This window comes from Eptatretus burgeri, chromosome 1, assembly GCF_056783735.1.
Source record: "Eptatretus burgeri isolate ZD-2024b chromosome 1, Ebu_testis_v1, whole genome shotgun sequence".
NCBI lineage: Eukaryota > Metazoa > Chordata > Myxini > Myxiniformes > Myxinidae > Eptatretus > Eptatretus burgeri.
In genome coordinates, this window is record NC_140961.1 from 115,172,160 (window position 1) to 115,196,072 (window position 23,913).

Below are 23,913 nucleotides of genomic sequence, written 5' to 3' on the forward strand. Positions count from 1 at the left end.
TAACTATATTTTGTGATCTGATCAAAGATTGCCTTCTGGTAGACTGGTGCCCATTGCAGTTCCAAATAAATATGGGTGAACCCTTTAACTCCATACAGCAAAATTACGAAAACAACAGGGGCCATGACATTTTTTGTCTCTTTTGCTTGTTTTTCTGTAGTATTTTTGTTGGATTTTTTTTTCTTTCCAGGGGAGGGGGGCATGGGCAAAGATGGTTATTGGGTTTAAAAAAAAAACAAAAACACATACATAACATCGATCACATAACACCCCTTGATGAGACCCCCCACAAACAACACTCCATACAGATGCACACAATCACCCTTCCATGCTCAAGCTACCTAAAAGTTCTGCCAACATCTCTGCACCACTCCATCTCCAATGCATTTCCTTCAAATATAACAAGAGTTCCTAGAAAACAATACCCCATGCAGCAGTATTCAGTTACATACTTAAATTTTAATAAAATAATCATTTTAAAGATCGTTAAAAAAAATCCACAAGTTTGGTGCTATTGAAAGTATTGTGCACCACTCTTGAGAACATGTCCAAATACTGACACATCTGGAGGTTCTTGGAAGTAATATGAAGGTGATTTGTGTTCTGCAGTGTTCAACTCTATAATTCAAACTAAATGAAGGTTTAAAGGCATATAAATAAATAAATTCCGGGTTTTACCACCGTTTTACCCAGTGTCGATTACATCATCCAATCCAACATGTTACATTAGTTTGTTGTGCTTATTGTTTGTGTCCTTTATGACGTCTTTAAAAACAGTAAGTTTCCTGTTTGGAGTGATTTTGTTTGACTGCCAAGCAGACAGACAGAGTGAAAATATGATGTCAGTCCTCTTTGCACTTGTGCGATCAGGACAAATTCAGAGACAGAACAGTACATTACTGTGGAATGGCAAATTTGTCTTCCTATTCATGTTCCGCTTCATGTTCATAATATGACATTTGATTTAAATAGGTTGTTCCTCGATCATAAACTAATGAGACAGACGGACATGAAGCAATTGCTTTCCACCGCTTTTCACTTCACATGCGCAAGGTGATAATCATAAAATAGGACCACTGTACCTGAAGCTTATCTGGGTCCTGGCCTCAAGTTGTAATCCAAATTTGGTACTATTCGAATGGTGGGTTGGGAGAAGAGGATTATTAAAGCAATTTAGTGATTTTCCCAATAATTTACAAAGTCCACCATTAGGACTCACTTTAGGTCATGTGATCGGCTTGACCTCCGCAATATAACATCAGGACCACGTCCTAATGTTGTAACCCAAATTTGGTAACATTCTGACTGGTGGGTCTGGAGAAGAAGATTTTTGAAGGAATTTACCAAGTCCACCATTTTGACCTACTTAAAGTCACGAACTTTGCAATCTTTGTTACCAGTCAGGAGCAGAACCTTGCTGCCAAATTTCAGCCGGAGCGGCCCAGCGGTTTGGCCGGAGAAGTTGGAATAGGTGACGGATGGACGGACAGACAGACAGACGGTGAACAATGGCAACACCTTTTGTGGAATTCCAATTCCAGATAAGTTAATGATACTCTTATTAGAGTAAATATCTCAAAACATAAGGAGGAAATCTCAATTCTATTCAGGTAAAAGGTATTTTGGATTTCATGGTTTGACTGTGATACTGAAGCTAAATAAATATTTAAAAATGAATTATTCCTTTTGCAATTAAAATAATAATAATAATAATAATAATAATAATAATAATAATAATAATAATAATAATAATAGGACCATTGGACATGTCACATATCTGGGTGCTGGCCTAATGTTGTAACCCACATTTAGTAGCATTCTGACTGATGGGTCTAAAGAAGATTTTTAAAAGAATTTTCCAAGTCCACCATTTTGACCCACTTAAAGTCACGTAACTGGAGCGAGCTTTGCATTGACCAGTTGGAAGCAGAACGTTGCTGCCAAATTTCAGCCAGAGACATCAAGATAGAAGACAGACGGACAGACAGTGCATGATGACAATACCTTATCTGGAATTCCAATTCCAGATAAGCTAAAAATCTATCTACACATTTTGCATTTTATTATCCAATAAAATAAAGGAAAAAGGGACACACTAAATTAAAAATTCTTCTTTTAACAATAGTCGTTGCATCATCGTTTGTAATTCTATAATAATTTCCAATGTTATAGATTGATGACATTGCAATGGCAGTCCTACTCTGCACAAGCAGATGTATGGTCCTTGAGCCCATCCACTGATATTTATTGTAAGACTTCCCTCAGTCCCATGTAGAAGTGCAGTGTGAAGAAAGCACTCGTACTCATTATCATGCTCGAGTTGTGTTCTGAGGCCCATTGGAGTTGAGCCTGTTGTTGCTCTTCTGGCTCCAAGGCAAGCAGGCAGGGCAGGTCGAAAGAGCAAAGTTCCTGGGGAAAAAGTCAAATCAAGGATCAAGATTTTTTTTTTCAATAAGAAAAAACCTGCTCCATTTTGGAGCGGAAGGAGAATGGAAAAGGAGGGGGCGGGGGGCGGCGTTTCACACTCGATGCTTTGCCTCTGATGCTTTAGACTAGGCTGGGAGGTTGGGGATGTTATTATCACTATTATTATTCTTTTGTAACAACGTTAATATTATTACTGTGCTGTTATCGTTATTGCCGACGTACAAATTTGAACGTAAAAAATATCCAATGAAGATGAAATGCTTCACATCCTGCAATTTCTTTGTGAGACATATGGACAACAACTTGTTAATATTATTGATCCACTATCAGTTTCACCGGAGGGGACTATAGCTTTGCTCTCCGTCTGTCCGTCTCACCGATGATTTTTCCGACGTTTTTCCCATACCCTTCAATATATTCAACTGAAACTTGGTACATGGTTTTATTAGAAGTGACAGAACAAGTTCGAGTTTCAGGGCGTTTCGTCAATTTTTTAGTTATGCCCTTTTTGGACTTAGAAAATATCACATATTATACATGAGTCAGTGTTCAGGTGCCCTGACTACACACCCCAACGCATTACACCCATTGGCTGGACAGCAGGCCTGACTCTCCAAAAAAAACATCATGGGACACCATTCCATGAAACAGCAAGATCTGCAGGCCTCAGGCCTGGGTGTCAGTTCATGGCCCAATGCAATTGGAACGAGCATCCGTCAAAGACAAAGTCTTCGATATCCCCCGCCATAGTAAATGAGGACAAGTAGCAAAAGGCACCAGTTCAATTTATTCTTGATGTTTGTACCAAATTTTATAAAGAAATAGTTAATAGTTTTGCAACTATGATCTGGAAACAAAGGTTAACCTCAATTATTTCCTCATACCCAACTTGTTTCCATGGAAAGTGACAAATTTTGGGGGGAAATCTCTAAATATCAAAAGGCACCAGTTCACCACTTGCTTGATATGTGTACCAAATTTCGTAAATATATCTTGAGGGGATTTGTAGTTCAGCTCCGGAAACGAAATGTGACGGACGGACGGACGTAACCCATTTCGATATCCCCCACCAACTTCTTTGGTTGGCGGGGGATAATAATCCCAGGTATATAACCATGATGTATTATGTATACACATATGCCGTACGCATGTTTTTGCTTCATGGATGTACATCGGGTTATTGGCCCCCGTTGGACTTAGTCCGAAACGGGGGCTTATTGATTCGGTCATGACTTTCGTGTGCGTGTGTGTCCGCAACCATATCTCAGACATGTATGGACCGATTTTATTTGTATTTGGCACAAAGACAACACATGATGGTCTACATATGCACATCATTTTATTTCACGAAGCGATCAAAGATGGCCGACTGGCAGCCATTTTAGTTGTAAAAAAAATCCCCGATGTTGAACACGTCCTCAACCATTTTCGCATCTTGGTCAAACTTTGCACACACATAATGAATGATGCCTGACATATGCAAAAAAAATTTAAGATCAGATCAAATTTGGCCGATTGGTGGCCATTTTGTTACTTAAATGTGTCCCCAACCATTTCTGACATGCATGGTCCGATTTGGTCCCAAATTGGCACAAGCACAGTACATGATGGCATACATGTGCACCTCACTTTATTTTGCAAAGTGATCAAAGATGGTAAAATGGTACACTGACAGCCATTTTAGTTGTAAATAAAACCCAGTATCAAACAAGTCCTCAGCCATTTCTCAGACATGCATTCACCGATCTTGTTCAAACTTGGCACACAGATAATTATGAATGATGGATGACATATGCACATCATTTTTTTTCATGATCAGATTGAGGATGGCTGACTGGTAGCCATTTTGTTACTTAAACGTGTCCCCAACCATTTCTCAGAGATGCATGGTCCGATTTTGTTCAAACGTGGCCAAGCAAAGTGCACGATGGCATGCACTTGGACCTAATTATATTTTGTGATCTGATCAAAGATGGCCGATTGGTAGACGCGGCCATTTTAGTTGCAAATAAATATTGGCTATCCCTTTAACTCCGCACAGCAAAATGACTAAAACAACGGGGAATATGACATTTTACGTCTTTTTTTTCCTTGTTTTTATTATCGTTGGCAAAAAAACACGCCATTATAAACCTTCCAAAAAGGAATGCGTTTGCTGGCACAAAAAGTCTGGTGAAAACCCAAATTACACAGAAAAACCTTCATTACCTCGCTGGAGGAGAGGGTATTGCATTTGGGTTCGTTTGTTTGTCTCTGTCTGTCTGTACAGAACTTTAGTGTTTTTCTCCGCAACCGCTTGTCGGATTGAGACGAAATTTTCACCATAGCAGCGACTACTCATTTGGAGTGTTTTAGTGATAATTATAACATCATATGTCATGTGGTGTGGCAGCCATGTTGAAAAAAACAGAAAAAAACTTGGGACCTCTGTATCTCTGAAACCACACCAAGGAAAAATTAAAACTTGGCACATGGCAAGTACTGCTCATGGGGAGTAAGTGATTTTTTTATGACGTCATAATTGTTTCTGTAGAATGCTACATCAGATTCGTATTAAATTTTTGAGGGTCATCGAGGGATAAAATGGTCCACAGAAATTTATTGATGTCATCAGCCACGTGATTTGGCAGCCATATAATTTTTTTTTTTTTAAACAACAACAACAAAAAACCCTCAAAAATATTTCTCTCTGAAGTGGCTCAACAGATCAAGGCAAAAAAATAAAAATAAAAATACACATATGACCGCCTATCCATGAGGAACAAAAGGTTCACACATATGATATCAGAGGTGACATGGTTTGGCAGCCATATTGGATTTATGCTCAAACCTCTAAAAATCTTCTCCAGAACACCTGGACAAAAATCAAGGGGAACTTCACACAAATGTTCTCCAAGCCTTGGGGCCACCAAGGTATTCACGAATAATTGATAAATAATGTGGTGTGGCAAATATTGGATTGAATGAAATTCTTAAAAACATTATTCATATTGAACCGCTAAATCAATCGTCGTGGATCTTTACAATTATGATCCAGCAGTGATAGGGAATATACATTATAAAATTTCAACTTGATTGGATGCATGGTTTGGCAGCGAGAATTATTTAATTTTTTGATCTGGGTACTTTTTGAAAAAGGCTCACATGGCTGTGCCTGGATGGGCTTGCTGGTGGAGGAGTAGCAGCTGAAATGGGACTCCCATCCAGGTTCCTCCTAACGACTTCATCTTTGCTTTTTGCTTGGTTGGGGTCCTTCTGATTACTCCAATGCAGGAATGTACCTATTTGGTCTTCCATTTGATTTGAATTGAATATTAATCCCATTCTGAATTCAACTGAATAATGTAAAGTTCATGGGTCTGTGTCAGGTGTCCGATGAAAGTGGGGTTGCATCAAAGCAGGACGTCTTTGTACCCGGTCATCACTGCCAGCAGTTATAAAGTTCTAGTTATGTCCCCAGTTAATTACAGAACACACCTCTACACAAACACCACACAAAATAAGTCCTGGTGAGGGTCTGTAATCTCTGATTACTCTTTTTCTTGTTAACCTCCACCATCTTTGAAGATGGATGGAGGTTACTGTTTTCACCCCTTTCTGTTTGTTTGTTTGTTTGTTTGTTTGTGAACAGTATTACGGAAAAACTCCTCGACGGATTTCGACGAAACTTGGTGGGGGGGGGGGGTTAGGTATGGTCCAAGGATCATGCCATTAAATTTTGGACATGGTCCCCCCCCAAAAAAAAAAATTGTTAGAGAATTTTTTTTTTGCATCTCGACATGTTTTAAGTGATTTCCAACCCCCCCCCCCAAAAAAAAATTGTTAGAGGGAATTTTTTTTTTTTGCATTTCTACATGTTTTAAGTGATTTCCAACCCCCCCCCCAAAAAAAAAATGTTGGAGAAAAGAACTATAACTGTCAGCACTGTTGACATATTTAATGAATAAGATATAAGGTTCACTTGAGTGACCTAGCAGTATTGGCAGCGGAGGTTTTGCACTCTCCCGAGTGCTCCCCCACTTGTTTATTTTGCTTTTGTTTGAATAGCATAACTAAAGGGAGTCAGTGGTTGGCCTACAGTTATACACACTCGCCTCTCAGTCTCACTGCAGTTAGAATTCTGATCCAGCTATGAATCGTCTCACCAGCCACATGAATGTTTTTGCTTCATGTTTGTAAAATCTGGTTATTTAAAATATCACATCAGGAAGGGACAAGTATCGCAAAGCACTTCTCGCTCTTGTTATTAGTAATATTATGCCATGATCATTATTGTTGTTATTATTACTTTGGTTGTAAGAAGCAACCTTGGAAAAATTCCACGCCAATGTAAAATGATGACGCCATTTTCTAAGAGCAGGAGACGGAGGGTGGAAGGTCATGCTTATTGACATGGGGGTCATTCTTTAAAAAGATCATTCACATCACCTGGTCATCATTATTATTATTATTATTCATATGATTGGCATTCATATTGTCTTGTAATAATGTTATCGTCATTGTTACCTCCGCCGTCTAAGGTGGACGGAGGTTACATTTTCACCCGTCTGTCTGTGAGCAAGACATCTCAAAAAGTTGTGGACATAGTCAAATGAAATTTGGTGGACAGGTTGGGTGTGTGGTAAGAACAAAGACATTACATTTTAGTGACGATTAGGATACAATTTTATAAGTGATTCTTCAAACATTGAGAGATGGGGCCAAAAACTGTATCTCTCAAAGTTATGGATGGATTAAGATGAAGCTTTGTGGAAAGGGAGGGTGTGTGACAAGGACCAATTGATTAAATTCTACTGAAGATTTGGATCCGGATCGAGATAGGATTTTTTTTTAAACCTTTTTAAAGTAATTCTTCACCATTGAGAGATGGGGCCAAAAACGATATATAGCATGATATTTAAAAAAAGCTGTGGACAGAATTATTTATGATAAAATTTGTTGGATGAGTTGAGTCAGTAACAAGAACAAGCTGATTAGATTTGGGCGAAGGTCTGGATGCACACCCGGCCTGTCGGTGGTATATAAAACGTAAACTTTTCAGCCTGCCGAAGGTAAGAGACTACCGAGTGCCATCCTTATTACTTTTGTTGTTGGAAGCGGCTTTGGAAAAATGCCATAAGCTGCTATCAATACACCTGAACACAGCATTTGTCCAAGGTGGGAAAACACTTGGGGGGGGGGGGGGGAAGGAGATATCACTTGTATAAATATCATTTTCTAGTCATTGTTATGAAAAGTGGCCTTGGTAAAACACCACGATAAGCTATCTACACACCTTACCACGACGTTTGTCCAAGGCAGAAAAAATCCCCAGGGAAGGGGAGGGGGGGGATGAAGTCGCTACAGCCTCTATCATAATATGACCCTTAGTTCCCCTGGGAAATTTGAATCAAACTAGGACAGACAGAGAGAGAAACACCAAATTGCATATTTCAGTGTGATATCACCATGCAAAATAATAATGGGAGTGATGGTGAGTTGAGGCAGTGAGATTGTGATTCATGCTGAGGTAAAATAATGCAGCAAGGCAACAGGCTTAGTTCACACTGGCAGGAATCACCAGGCACACCTCATGAAGTTGTCTCGCCTGCAAATTGTCATTGGCAAAAATGAGACCATTGATTTGCACTTGTTGATCTTGTGAGGTGATGAACTGTCGCAGTTCTTCTGATCGTTTCTCTTCATGACAAATATGAACATCCTGCAAGATATCAGTAAATAAGGGCTTTCTCATCCTGTGATGTCATGTTAAAAATACCAAATTCAAGTTTTAGCTTCAACCAGCAAAAGTACCCTTCACTTTGCTGATGGATTTAATCAAAAGACAACATGTTGTACTTCACAAATATTCTGTTCTATTCACTCTATAATTTCCTCAAAGTAATCTTCCATCTGCTTGGAAGTCAGTGAAAATCACCTTCATTGACCATCAGTGCTGCTTTAATATGGTGTGAGCAAAAATCACTCCTGCTTCGCTGCGAAGCTCAGTGTTGGATGCTTTGGTTTGAACCTCTGCTTAAAATGAATGAAATGAAACATTTTGAATTATTCTCACTCAGATTTCAACATCATAATTCATATTTATCAAGTCGTTCATACTTTCTTTGTATGAGGTGACTTGTAATACCAGATACAACCGGGTGGTGCTGCAAGATACACATTCACATTGAAATAATTTGGTTCTGCTTAATATCTGCATGCTTGATAGGCAGAAAAGAAAAATAGCAGACATTTGTTTGACAGCATGGATACAGGTTCAAAGGATGACTCATCTTTGATAATGAATCGTATTCAGAATTATACAAAAATTCTTTCTTGTTAAAACAGGCCCAGAGAAAGCAGCTTAAAGTTTAATGTAGGCACAAATCTTAAAACTTCTCCAAATAAAAATAAATAAAGATTTGCTCCTCACCTGATTTGCAATTATGGAGATGAAGAGGACATCGTAGTCAGCTCAGAAAACAGTTTTGTGTTACAGATTATTTAGTTTTCTCTTGTTTTAAAATTGGGAAAAGAATATTCAAAACACTGGTTTCTGTTGTCCCTAAGCATTAAAATATTGAGAGATTCATTCCTTCTTTCTTCAGTTCGTCCTCCCTACTCCTTCTCCACTTTCCCCGGCTCTTATCTTAGTTTTCTCGATTATATTTGCTAACCTTGAAATGTTTTATTTTTTGAAAAACCAAATATAATTGAAACAACAAAATTTATTCTTGCTATCAGCCTCTCTCTGCATTTGGTTCTTCCTTCTCTCACCAAAGTTTTATTCACTCAGATTTCAATATATATATATATATATATATATATATATATATATATATATATATATATATATATATATATATATATATATATATATATATATATATATATACAGAAACATATATCCAACGGGAACGGGAGGATATAGATTTGGCAGATCAAGCGTGGCTGCAGGTTGTCAGTTATTCGAGACCTTGTGAGTAAAAACGCCCCAGAGTGGCAAGTGTGTCAAAAAAATAGAATTTCATGGTTGACGGGGAACACTCTGAAGCTCCTGACAACAAACTGGAAATGGTGGAGGCATTACCAAAACACAAGGTCAGAGGTGAATTACGTTGTCATTAAGGCCTTAAGTCGCCAGTGCCAGCAAAGCCTCAAGGAGGCTCGGTATCATTATGAGGCTCGGCTTGCTTGTAAAGCAAAGACTGCACGAAACGCCTATATGCCTTCCTTAGGGGAACGACACACACAGGATGGTGTAGGTGCACTCAAAGTGGGTAACACAATCTGGACAGCTGACCGAGAGCAAGTGCAATACCTCTCCGACCATTACTATATGGTCAGTCATAATATATATATATATATATATATATATATATATATATATATATATATATATATATATATATATATATAAATATATATATATATATATAAACATCTATAGTCAGTCATACATCAGTGGCCTGCAAAGTATTGCAGATTGATGAAAAACAAAATCATGACCTTCCTGGAAGACAACAAACTACTCTCAACACTGCAACATGGATTTCAGGAGAAACGCTCATGTATATCGAATTTACTGTCTGCCCAAGACAGATGGACTCCAGCCATTGTGGAAGAAAAATAATTATATTCATGCATTCTCAATTATAATTGTCCGTGGTACTTTATAAATTTAATTTTTGTACGATAGCTGAATAGGCTGTCAGTAATGTTTCCCTTTTCCCAAGAGTCTTTTGACCACATATTAATCAAAGGAATATCTTTCGATGAAAAAGGTCTTGCTCACTGCATAGAAACAGGGTGACCTGGTTGATAGCACTGCAACTTTCATCAAGATTGTGTCATTCTCTCTCTCCCACCCAAAGTGGACACGTATTGCAGTTTTGAGTTCTTTTGCTGAATGCTTATCAGCTCATCCCATAGTTGAATATCCAAATGTCTCACCCTCCCATTCTTTGGAATGTCAAATTGTGTACAAGAGGAATTGCTTCAGGCTTCTGTCTTCGTGAAGACAATTCGAATGTTTCAGTGAATCAGTGAATGTTCTTCCTCCGTATATACGAAATTAAAGATTCTCCTTTAGTCTGCTGATCCATCCATTGTGGAAATTGAGTTCTTTTCCACCACACCATGGATGAACGCCGAGCAGTTGTTTTCATTGACTTTAGCAAAGCATTTGACACGTCCGCATTATGACTCCTACTGAAGCTTGAGGAGCTGGGTATTGGGCAATCACTTATCTCCTGGCTTCACGATTTCCCAACAGGATGTCAACAGCAGGTCTCTGTAGACGGTACCCTGTCACAATAGGAGGAGGTTCAAAGTCGAGTACCGCAGGGTTCCCTGCTTGGCCCTGTATTATTCCTCGTCTTTGTTGATGATCTTGTCGAGAATCATAAATCTGAGGCACTGTTATTTGCGGACGATGAAAAAATTTGGGGTGATGCTCTCAAGGGTGATGACCACTCAATGTTACAGGAAGATCTTTCCCTTCTTGAAAGGTGGGCCATCAAGTGTCAGATGCAGCTGAATCCTACAAAATGCAAAGTACTGCACATCAGGCACCAAAGTTCCACCATTGCCTATAAGCTAAAATGGTGTTGAAGTGTTGGTTGTGACAGAGATTGTCGATTTGGGAATCTGCAGGCAGGCATCACAATCAACGATGCACTACACCAGCACTGCAAATAGAGCACGAAGGGTGCTTTTTGCCATTTGCAGTGGTTTTGCTGAAATCACGCCAGGAATATTCCAGCACTTATATCCCACACTTGTAAGGTTTCACCTTGAATACAACCTATCGGTGTGGAAGCTGTTTCTTCAGCGGGATAGAAAGATACTCGAGTGGGTTCAGTGATGTGCTACGAGGATGGTAAGAAGTCGAGCACAGTTCTCATATGCGGGCCGGTATTGAACCAACACCTCTTCTCACTAGATTACAGACAAACTAAAGGAGACTTGATCACTCTCTACCGGATCCTACATGGGGAACTCCAAGTCTCGTTTGAAGAACCACCTTGTTTCAATTCAAATCGGGATGACCGCCTTCATGGTCATTCCTGGAAAATGACCAAGCCTGCGGCCCACTACAGATACCCGTAGAACTGAGGGGATTCTAATCTTTTGCTACTCAACAGAAATGCTCATCATACCATTTCAGACTCTACAAACACAAAGCTACTTGAAAAGTACCATTAAGCTTTGTACCTCTTTGTGGTACCAAATGGCCAAAATATGGGTCCAGGCCCATGGACGATATGGAGTTTTCTTGCAAAATGCAGACTATACGTTTTTTTAGCAAGTAATGCACAATCTCTACCCACCCCAAGAGTGGGTACTCTGCTAGTTTGAACATTATTTGCATATTGTGTCACTGAATTGGTTCACCAATCAAAACCTAGAAGCATATTGTTTTTTTTTTTGTTAAAAAGCTCAAAATGTCAGTCACATAAAATCATTAATTTTCATCCTATTAACTCGAAATTTGAACAGGATTTACACAATGGGTCACAGACCTGGTTCACCGAAAATCAGAACGATCCATTTTGCCGTTTTGACATGTCATCAGTTTCCATGACCATTTCACCCAATCATAATCAAATGGGACTTTTGTTAATTTATTATTACCATACCTCAATAATTTCTCAAGATAGAAAACTGAAACTTACACAGCTTATTTTTATGTATGTGTAGTATGTGTGTGTAAAATTTGGTCAAAATTGGTTAAAGGTAAAGGACATCCAAAACGTGTAAAACACCCATCGAGTTGCAGTTAGATAATGTATCAACCAAATTTGTTACGCATAACATTTAATCATGTGAAACACTTGATGTCGAATTTTCAAAATGGCCAAATTGCTGTTTCCATGGCAACTATTCTTCATTTGGATTTCACAAGTATCGTGCTATCTTTCTTGTTTGTTTGTTTTCCAAATGGTTCTTAATATTTAGAAGTTCTATAAAGCAGGAAAATTTTTTTTTTTTTAATGTAGCAGACTGCAAACTAAGCAACTTCAAAGATCAATGGAAGTAATGAAAAATAATCATCAGAATTATTTTGAGTTTGCAACAGCAGGACAATTTTCCACTTTATATAGACTCGGTAGCAACAAGGAAACAAGTGAGATACGTCTGGTGTGCAAATTATTTACGGTGAGTTTATGGCTCTTTTGTTGTAGTTTTCTTTTCAACACATTTGCAAATTGTTTAAGCCTGCTTTAATATTCGTTCTGCACTTATAATGTTACGTTACATTTTGCAAGCACATTTGGCATTGATGCATTCAATTGTACGCAAAAGGATACCTTTTTACAAAACACCTTTCATGTGCTGCACTTACCAGTGAAACACCGCCATACAATGCTGCTTGCAACCAGTCAGCAAACACCATGTAAGGCTCGTGTACGCAAAGTCGCTTTGTCAAGTCTGCCAAAGCTGGTGTCCATTGCTGCGCTAAGAGTATGCACTGATGTGGGGCATGCACACCACGAGCTTCCCTGAGACTTACCACTCGTTCAAAGCTTGACACCACCATCTCCATCTACAGCCCAAACACAATGACAAAAAATGAACAATGCCCTTCAGCTTGTCAATGCCTACTGTTATTGTCACAGTTTAGATCAAAAAAAAATGCGAACAGGTTAACTTCACAAATCAAGCAGGCAAACCAACTGCAAAGCATAGTCTACAAATGCAAGATTGGGACATACTTGGGCTGAAACCAGGCCAGGCCAGGCCATGCCATGCCAGAAGCAAGCCTCTGATCTCTATGAACACAGCTGAAGCTCAATGCAGATATTTTTGCATTCCCACATTATATTCAAATGTTTGTGCTGATGTACGTTGTTACAATTTATATAGACATGACTGCCAATTTCTGATGCATTCTGTCAAAAGTAGTGCATCTCCACCTCACTTTGTAAATGTTCCTGAGACGTTATTTAAAACAACAAACAGCCGTGATTGTCACATTCTTTGGACGTCACCGGGCATTGTTGAGTCAAGATATTTCAGGAGTGCTGTGCTTAAGGCATCATGAATAATGAGGATCTCACGAGTATGTATCAATGATGAGTGATGGTATGTGTTTTTAGGTGTTTCCTTTTACGTATTTCAAGACAAATATCCAACAATGCCCCAAGTAGTAAACGGCTACATTAGCAGGAACTGGCATACGATAAAGTTTCAGAAAACGTGATGAAATTTCAAGATCAACATCATAGCATTTCCCAAAGGAGCACCAATTAAACAGTAGAATTTAGAACTGGCTCTTCAGGTCAATTTTGCATGGTTCATGTCCAAGTCCCGCCCAATTATGGTGAATGGAAACATGACAGGAACCAGTGGGGCATGGTGTACACTTGCAAGTGGAAATGCACAACAGATGTCAAGTTCTTACCACATCTTGACATCTATAATTGTTTGATGTGACTGAAGTATGTTACCTCCAATTACTTGGTGTCACATTCTGCAGACACCTTTATTGATATGGTGACATATTTCTCAAGTAGCTTCCAGCACAAGTCAACAGACTGGTGTCCTTTGGAGTTAAATCCTTAATTATGGGCAATGTGATCATGATTCGTTAGCAAGGTGTTGCTCATTCTTGATTTTAATTTGTATCAAAGTCAAGGTTCATGCAGAAGCTATTGCAAGAAAAACGAAAAACAGTGCAGGTAGACAAGACAGAGAAAACAAAACAGACAAGAATAGACACAAATAATACATCTTTTATATATTTTTTAATCCTATTCATTTGCAAGTCAGTTGTATGAACGTTTTTGTGCTTTTCATTTGATGATCAGGACCAAAAGGGGCAAAACTGATGGGTCATTTGGCTTGGGATACTTGTCAAGTCACTGTGCACATTGATGCTTTGAAGAATTTGACTTTGTTAGAAGTTCTTGATAGTAAATCTTAAGGCAGGCCTTGCCTTTTGATTCAAAATGGCAAGAAATCGTACATACCAGCAGGTACTTGCAGAAGTGCCACGTAATGAAAAATGTGATTTCAACAATCTATCTATAATTCCAGCAATGTGTGTGTGTGTGTGTGTGTGTGTGTGTGTGTGTGTGTGTGTGTGTGTGTGTGTGTGTGTGTGTGTGTGTGTGTGTGTGTGTGTCCGCTATTTCTCGACAACCTCTGGTCCGATCTAATTGAAACTTGCCAGGTATATTGCTGGGGACCTGAGGATGTGCCTTTTCAAGATTTGATATCAATCGAACAAGTGCTTCCCAAGTTATGGCCATTTATTTACCAAACCAATGGCAAGACTCGTTGCGTGGGCGTGGCCGATGGGGAAGGAAAGCACAGCCACGTTCCCCGTTACGGGTTACAACGTACGGGCTTCCGGAGAGTGATGACTTCGTGTATTCTAATAATTTCTCGATTTCTTATACGCATTTATAGATAAACACAATGGCCCAAGTTATGATCGTTTTCATATTAGACGGTATATAAATTTTGGGAACATCAGAGTGCTGGTTTGCTCCGAACCAGGAAGTAAATTTTTTCTCTCTCTTCTCTTCTCTTTTTGTTTTTCCTTGCGACGAAATTGCGAAAAGGTAAAATACGTTGGCGCTAATTGAATAATTGGGTATTAAAAATAAATTGCGAATAATCGTAACTGTGAATAATATCGAACCTCCGGGTCACGCACGTACGGGCACGTGAGAGTGAAGAAACGGCCTGTGTGGTTTATTTATTTATTTATTATTATTATTATTTTTTTTACGGGCACGTACTAGTATTATGCAAAGAACAGTTAAATGCCACGCAATTTCTTATTGTCTAGTTATGTGCTCCCTAAAGATGTTCCTGGAGTAAGCCTCCCTCACCCCCAGTTCTCAACTCTTTGACCCCCCTTCTCTCCACACAATCCCAGGCGTCTTCAACCCCACCCAACACCAAGTTCTCAACGCCCCTTCAATGCAAAGCACTTTCATCCCTTAATCTCTTGCTCTGTTCTCCAATTCTCTTAAATATGATTGTGGTCATGCAGTCTCCTCACATGAACTATGAATCCCTTGCTTTTATCTGTTCCCTCATCAATCTATGGAAACAGGCTTTACACCTACGCACCCACTTCAGCCCCTCTCCCAAAGCATGAGTCTTTAACCCCCAACCCAAAAGCCAGGGTTTTCATAAACCCGAGTCTTCAAACACTTTCCCCCCAACCACCACCCGCGTCGACTTCAAAACCCTCCTCCAACCCCCGTCTCTTCAAACCCCTCAACCAAACATCCTACTTTACTCTCCGAACTCTCTGCCCATGACATCCAAGGACAAATCCACACATAGCTTTCTGACTTGCTGTACTCTTGTAGCCAATGTGGGGAATTTAATGGAATCCTTTCATCTCCCCTCCTTGGCAAAGGTGTTGTGCCACAAGGCAGTGTTCTGGACCAAATCTTATTCCTGATCTTCATCCATTAAATCCCTGACTCTCTGTAAAATCTCCTTCATTGATTTGCCGACGACTCCACACACTGCCATGACATCCCTCATCCTCCAGTCAAGCAGGCTGTAGCCTCTTCCATCTCTTCAAACCTCGAAAAAAAATTTAAAAGGTGGTCAAAAACTTGGAATATTTTTTCCAATCCTGACAAATCTCACACTCTCACTATTTCTCTCCAAAACGACCATCTGGCAAACTACATTCTTAACAATCCTCTTGAGGAAGCTCAGTCATTCAAACTCCTGGGTCTCACCATCAGCCGTGAACTTTCTCGGACAAACCACATTTTAAAATCGGCCTCCAAAGCCAAATTCCGACTGGGCATCTTCAGTTGTGCAGTCCTTACTTGGTGCACCTGAACTCCTATCCACTGACAAGACTTTCTTCCACAGCTTGATGGAGTACAGCTCTGCCCTCTGGGCTGGCTCCCCTGCCTCATATCTTGCTCCTTTTGATGCCCTGAAAATCAAGGCCTTCAAAATTATTGGAATTTCTCATGCTAAAGCTGAATGTATGGGTCTATCATGATGTCATCACTGACAGGTCGGTGGGGTCTCTGTCTTTTATCACATCCTTCCTAGTCTTGCACCTTCTGCTCTTTCTGTGCTTTGTCCCCCCACTCCCAACCCCCAGGTTTCTGTGGGCACACACGGTCCACCATCAAACCCTTTCCCGTGAAACTACCCAATTCCAGGATCATTTGTTCCTCTTTTGTCCCACCTGTGGAATCAACTTCCACATCCTTGTCAATCTCATTCTTCCCTCCAGGCCTTCAAGGCAGCTGTTCACCACCATCTCAGATTGTCGCTAATTGAAAGCCATGACCTTTTCTACAATTGTAAAAAAAAAAAAAACAAACAAAAAAACCCCTCCTCCAAATTCTCCAGTTTTCCTTCCTTTGTTCATCTTGTCCACCCCATGTATGTGTTTTGCGTACTGTTTTTGTCTGTTACGTCCTGATCCATTCACTGTACTAGCTCTTCTCGAGCCTCAACTACATGCAAAAAAAAAGTTTTAAAAAACACAATAAATAAGCACATAGACAGTCTGCTTGTTTACTTGTGAAATTTAATGAATAGTTTATTGATTCACCCTTTGCCACCACCAAATTCTGCCACTCTAGTCAACCGCATAGTTTGCCTTATGCTTGCACCAGCCGCGCTGCTTACACTACAGGACCCGCAAACGGGGCATTGCCAGGTCAGGGTTTTCCCTGGGTTTTAAGATGACTTGGGTAAAACTGCCAACATGTATAATTTTGCGGGCCGTGGCGGCCACGAACGTGGGCGCTGGGGGGAGAGCAGGAGAGGGGGGGGGGTCTCCCCCCCTTTTGCTGTCGGGGGGGGGGTGGGGGTTCTCCCCCAGGAAATTTAGCAATTTTAGATGCTCGTTGGTGCATTCTGGGGCATTCTGAGCATGCAAGTAGAGACACAAATTAGTGTCTTGGCATCATCAATTTTGTAAAAAAAATTCTCACTTACAACATATCTTATATTTAGCATGTATGTATCTTCACCATTAATATTTAAAAAAAATTTTTTTAATCTTTTTTTTTTTAATTTAAAAGCAGTTGGGCGGCCAGAAATTGACTTAGGCGGCCACCCAAGTGAGCCCTATGGATGGAAAACACTGCCAGGTGTTATAAGTAGTTTGTGCATAGCAACCCAGCTCTGGTATCCCATCTTGTAAAGTTCCCTTCTGGGTTCCGACCATTTTATGATGCAGGATGCTCATGACGCACGTTGAACTCTGCCAATGCTTTCCTGTCTTGCTTTGCAGTGCGGACTAATGCCCAGGCATCACGCTTGCCAAGTATGCTCTTCCACCCACTGTTGCCCTTCAATGACGATGTTTTTCCTTTTTCCTTTCCTGACATCACCTTTGAGACAGTTCCTTGTGACATGTCAGCAATTTCTACAGCCTTTGTCACTGAAGCGCTTGTCAAATGCTCACCAATTACACCATGTTCAAAGCCATTGAGGTCTCCTCTTGCAGCCAAGCAAGCTATCTCAAGCCATTGACCACTTGTACATACACGACAAGAGATATACAGAACTCAAACACCAGTTATGTACATATGGCTGCCCCGTACTTTGCATGCATGTCATACGGCTCGTGTACATGAGTATTTCCATTATTTGTCCACTGTGTGCGTGTGCATATATATCTCTATTATAATACCAAGCTTGCACACTAAAGACTCGGCTCGCCGTCACACGATCCCTATGAAATCGCTGTGGCACTTAGCGGAAATGCCGACAATGTTTGGGAAGTCTTGGCGTTCCATAGTACCACTTGCATTTTGCACAATGCGTATTTTTGTCATTCCCCGTGTATGGTCTGTCGTCTGCTACCAGCTATGTTGTACTGCTATCCCGTGCATGTGCATGGGTATCGCTAGTGTGTGTATGTATGTATGTATGTATGTATGTATGTATGTATGTATGTATGTATGTATGTATGTATTCAGGCAGATATACACATTATTCCAAGCGATTAAAAAAAAATTTCCTTCTCGACAAATGTCGATTTCAAATAAAACCTGCCAGAACTAGAAGAGCACTTGGTAGAGCGCACACCTCCGCCACTCAATGCCTGATCCAAAGAACATATCGGGCCCAATACATTTTTCAAATGTCATGCTATATAAAAAGTTTTTGTTCCGATCGCTCATTGGTGAAGAATAACTTTAACAAGCTCCAATGAGCTAAGATCCTCATCCTCTTAATGATGAAGTCATAAAAACGAATATGACATAATTGTGATGCATCAGGTTTGCGATAAATTATCTGTGCTAATGCCCGGCTTGATTCCCGCAAACAAAATTCAAACAGCTTGCCTAGTTTCGGAGATAATGGTATAGGCGATTTCCATTAGCGGCGATATTATGACGTCAACTTTTTTTCTCGGAAGAATTTCCAAAATTGGAGATGGTTACTGCCTGCGCGTGGGCTTTCTGCATATACATGGCAAGTTTCATGAAGATCCGATGAAAACTCTGGGTTGTGAAACAAAAAATGTCAATGAATAGGAATGACGTCATAGTGATGTCTCATATGTGTGGTAATTCATCTCTGCTAATGCCCTGTTCGATTGCCTCTAACAGAATTCAAAAAGCTTGCCTAGTTTCGGAGATAATTTGCCAGGCGATTTCCATTAGCGGAGATATTTTGACATCATAACTTTTTTTCAAGGTGGAATTTTCAAAATCGGAGATGGTTACTGTCTGCGCAGGGTATTTTTACATATATTTTCCAAGTTTCAGGAAGTTTCGATGAAAACTGTAGGCTGTGAAACAAAAAAAGTCCACAAGAAGACGATGAAGAACAGCAACATGAGTAAGACAGAGATCCTCCACGAGGTTCTAAAAATTAAATAAACCTCGCATCCGGATCCGGATCTTCATCAAAATCAAAACAATTTGTCCTTGCCACACACCCAATCTGTCCACACATTTCGTCCGAATCCGTCCACAACTTTTTGAGGTATCCTGTTACATATCGGTTTAGCCCGATCTCTCAATGGTGAAGAATCGCTAAAAAAATTATGAGATCCAGATTCAGATCTTCACCAAAATTGAATCAATTCTTCCTTATCACACGCCTAAAATGTCTAACAAGTTTTGTCTGAATCTGTCCACAACTTTTTGAGATATCATGCTTTCCATCATTTTTGGCCCAATCTCTCAATCGTGAAGAATCATTAAATAAATTCTATTGGTCGGATCCAGATCCAGATCTTCATCAACATCCAATCAATTTGTCCTTGTCACACACCCAACCTGTCCACAACTTTTTGAGATATCCTGCACACCAACAAACAGACAGATAGGGATGAAAACATAACCTCCTTCACCTTCGGTGGCAGAGATAAATATTACCCCCGTGTGGGGGTGACGGTCATCTCTATAATGTGTTTTACTATCATAATCGAACAGTTGCCAGATAGCTCCTAAAATGACAAACTAGATAGGTTTTGAAAATGGCAACTTTCACAACTTTCGTGACCTCGTGACCTTGACCCTGACCTCGAATCCAGGGAAAAATATGTCGTTGGGTATCACTCATCGACCTCTACCCACATACTAAGTTTCATCAAAATCGGAAAGAAAAATTGTTGACGGACGGACGGACGGACGGACTGACATTTGGTCCGGCTTTATTAGGTCATCTTGGTACAGAAAACCTTATAAAGGATGGTTCTCAGAGTAATATCACACCAACAGTACCTGTTGAGGGAGCCGGGCAAGTAAGTTGCATGCCTCAAAAAACACAAGGTGGCAAAGACGGGATAGTGGCACATGTCCACATCTGGAGAGGTCCTCAAGAACATCCACGGAACATACCACCACTTCAACTATCATAATGGGGAAAAGAATGAAGAAATGCAATTAATAATTATTGCCAAGCACATAAAGAGATCAGGCAGAAAAGTACATAAGAACAAATCTTTAAAAATTCTCAGCTCTCATTGGCCTTCAACTTCGCAATAAGTATGCAAAAATGACAAAACCGTCGAGGTCCTGCCCCTTTATGCTTATACGAGTACAAGGTAAGATGTACAAATGCTTTTTAAATCAACATGTCACTGACTTGTAATCGTTTTTAAAGGGGGGATCTTGCGGCCCTTGGCTTGAAGTTGTTTGAGGACATAAAGTAAGGCCCTCCGATTAGCTTAGATTGTCCACGACTGCGAGACCACGTACATTGCTGAAGTTAAGGCAGAATAATATTTATTATGAAGAAGTTAAGGCAATAAGACTAAATGGACTTGGGGGTTTCGGGCCCCCAAAATGATGTTCGCTGTATTGATATAAATGCAAGCAGCTTTTGCATCAGGGCCCTGAAGTTTATAGTGCTTGGTGTAGGATCGAATCTCATTGATACAGCAGTTCTTACACCCATATTTAATGAAGGATATAAAAAAAATTCTCTCTTTCTATATTAATATTGCTCTTCCACAAGCCTCTTTCTTGAAAAATAAAATGCAAGACAACTTCATTGTTATGCACACAGTTCATGAAAGAAAAAAAAGTCTTTTCTCTTAATATTGACACCAAACTTCATATTCAAACAGATCAGTTTGTGCTCGTATGTCCGATATAAGGCCAGGGTGGTTGAGCAGTGAGATAAGGAACATTATTAAGGAAAAGCAGAAGGCATTTATTAGGTTTAAAATAACAGGACTGGAGTTAGATTTATAACACTTTCAGAGTAAACAGAGGCAAGTAAAGAAAATAACTCGGCAAAGGGTTAACATTGTACATTAATTTAGTGAGGCCACATTAAGAATATTATGTGCAGTTTTGGTCACCACAGTTCCAGGACATCGATGCCGTAGAGACGGTTCAGCGCAGGGCTACTAGATTGATTCCGGGCCTAGATAGACTCAGCTATGAGGAGCGGCTGAAGGAGACAGGACTTTAGTCACTATAAAGGGGGTGGTTACGAGGAGATATGATAGAGATGTTTAAGATAATGAAAGGTCGAGATAAAATAAATGAAGATAAATTTTTCAACAGAGTAGACAGTGATAGAACCAGGGGCAATAGCCTGAGAGTAAAGAAGAGGGGAGTTAAGACAGTAGTAAGGCAGGGGACTTTCACTCAGAGTAGTTAATGCATGGAATGGCCTCTCAAGAAAGGTAGTGGCAGCAGAAAAAGTAGATAAGTTTAAATTAGAATTCGATAGGTACCTGGAAATTATGGAGATTGGGGGGTATGGGGATGTTGATAAGACTGTTAGGAAGTTTGAGCAATGATGGGTGATTGTGTGCATGTGTACAGAGTTCTGTTGGTGGGGGTCTCGTCAAGGGGTCAAACAGTGGTTGATGTGTGTTTTTAACCAAGCCCATGCCACCTCCCCTGAGGGGAAGACAAAAAAAAACAAACTACAAAATAAAATAAAAAAAAACAAACAAACAAAATCTATTTCATTAATTAAAAACTTTTTTTGCATTTTCTTTCTTGGGTCTTGTGTTGACAAATTAGTATGGTGTTCACGCAGGCATGATGGGCTAAATGGCTTCCACCTGTGTTAGATTTCCTTGTAAGCAGGTGCTGTGACTATTTCCAATTGGAGAACCAACCACAGCAAGACCAAGACTCCTTTAAAAAGCCAAAATATTCAGCCACAGACTAGCCAACTCTGCACCTGACAAATGGAGGAAAGGTTTTCATTTCATGTCATAAAAAAAGTTGGAACAGAAACCGAAAGACAGGCACTTCAACTGAGGAAGAAGGAGCAATCCACCAGACAAACGAGTGACACAATGGAAGTTTTGAACATGATATTGAGGCAGCTGAGCAAACTCTCCCCTTGAACTTGGGGAAACAGCCATCACAGGATAGGTATTCAATAGAAAGAGTGAACAAAACCAAGTACCATGCAAATAAAATATCATACTACAGGGTGTAGAGTTGTGCCCAGGACCCGGATTGGCTCGGAACACGGACAAGCTTGTAATGCACCAAACGCATGTAAATCGATCGCATGGCCTCAACCTAAGCTGCAGTGCCTGATTACGGTCACTCTTCCTGCGCGCATTAGCTGTTATTACAATTGTTTCTACTGTACTCCTCTTCTCTCTCCTTCCCGTTTCAATACATGTTAAATTCACTGGGTGCTAAAAACCTTCGTTCAGGTTCCATCTTGGATTAGGGGGTTCTATTTCATGGACTCTAATTTCTTTGCCACTGCTATTTGCAAGTTAGCCTACAAGATATGCAAGGTACCTGTGAAGACCTTCCCCAAAGGTCTTCACAGGTAGTTAATAATTGTTTAATGAGAAAATGCAGCTCCTGCGCTTTCAAAAATGTCTCATGCAAGTGTTTAACTCGATTAAACTTCGAGATATGACAATTTGAAGATGGACAAGGAAGGAGTTCTGCAATATTGCTCACATCTTTGAAAGGTCATCTCGGGAAGCATTTAACAAATAACATTTGACCAAAGGAACCGTTTGACCAATTTTACATGGGAATAAGTTACATCTTTCAGGATAATTTTGCAAGGAATTTGAAAATGTTGAGGAAATTGCCGTGTTGAGATCACGTAGAATGACCCTTTCGGGTCAGAGAAATAGCCTTTTTCGAAGCAGATAAGATTCGAAACAAAAAGAACCAACATAGCGTTACGTTTACGAAGAGAGGGTAAGAGTTGGATAAATGACTTCACAACTATGTATGTTTGTGTGTCATTTCAGAAGTTCTTGTCCTGAAGGTTTTACTTTTGGTATCCTCAAAATATCGACAGCATCAGCATGATGGTAACCACTCAAATCTGGATGCGTCCTGTTAGAAGACTGCAGTCGAAACGACATTATATTATATTATAAACATCCGCCTCCACACCATGACTACAAAAAGGACTTGACCATAGTTTGCACAAACAATTTTGGAAAACACATATGGTGAAACATACCTCCTTCAAAAAGGAGCGCAAGCTGCTCCGGGTTTCTACCCGTGGCCAATGACAAGAGTAATACGCGTACACCAGACAAGGATTCCAGCAACAGCAACAGTTGGGAATGGACGCGGCTGGCTGTAGCCCAACCAGCGCACACCACAGCAGCAAGAGGCTGCACAATAAAGCAAAATGTTAATTTCTCACCTTGATGCATGCATCTGCACAATCATGGGTTGATGAGTTTTGAGAAAGATTATTTGGAATGAATCATAACTCAGAATGCATCACCTATCAATTTTTTTTAGGGGATGGGGGGGGGGTGAAATTGATCTTTTCAAAGTGGAAACAAGCATGCACGGTGCCAAAGAATATAAAGACAATGCAATTATGACTCTTGTATTGAAAAGAAAATGCATAATAAACAAATGTATTACAATTCAACAGTGCCATGCAAATAAAGTATCATGCTGCTGGGGGTAGAGCTGTGCCCAGGTCACATTGATGAGCATGACATTGATGTTATCCATGTCTGAACACAATTGAGTATTTAGACTTGAGGGAATATTCTGTAACGACGCCTGAGACAGCATTTTCAACCTCCATCAAGCAGGGGCGAGTTGATTGACTTTCTCATGG

General features: G+C 40.0%; 1 protein-coding gene across 1 annotated transcript in view; it reads right to left on the minus strand.

Moving 5' to 3' along the window:
• LOC147035231 (uncharacterized) overlaps nucleotides 1-23,913 on the minus strand; it is a 326,073-nt gene that overhangs the window by 163,059 nt on the left and 139,101 nt on the right. The window contains exons 12-16 of the mRNA XM_085895787.1: nucleotides 23,293-23,449; nucleotides 20,100-20,227; nucleotides 12,755-12,955; nucleotides 7,997-8,128; nucleotides 2,304-2,409 (exon numbers count right to left, since the gene is read on the minus strand). Coding sequence (XP_085751913.1) covers nucleotides 2,304-2,409; nucleotides 7,997-8,128; nucleotides 12,755-12,955; nucleotides 20,100-20,227; nucleotides 23,293-23,449 — 724 coding nt within the window. The remainder of the gene's footprint in view (nucleotides 1-2,303; nucleotides 2,410-7,996; nucleotides 8,129-12,754; nucleotides 12,956-20,099; nucleotides 20,228-23,292; nucleotides 23,450-23,913) is intronic.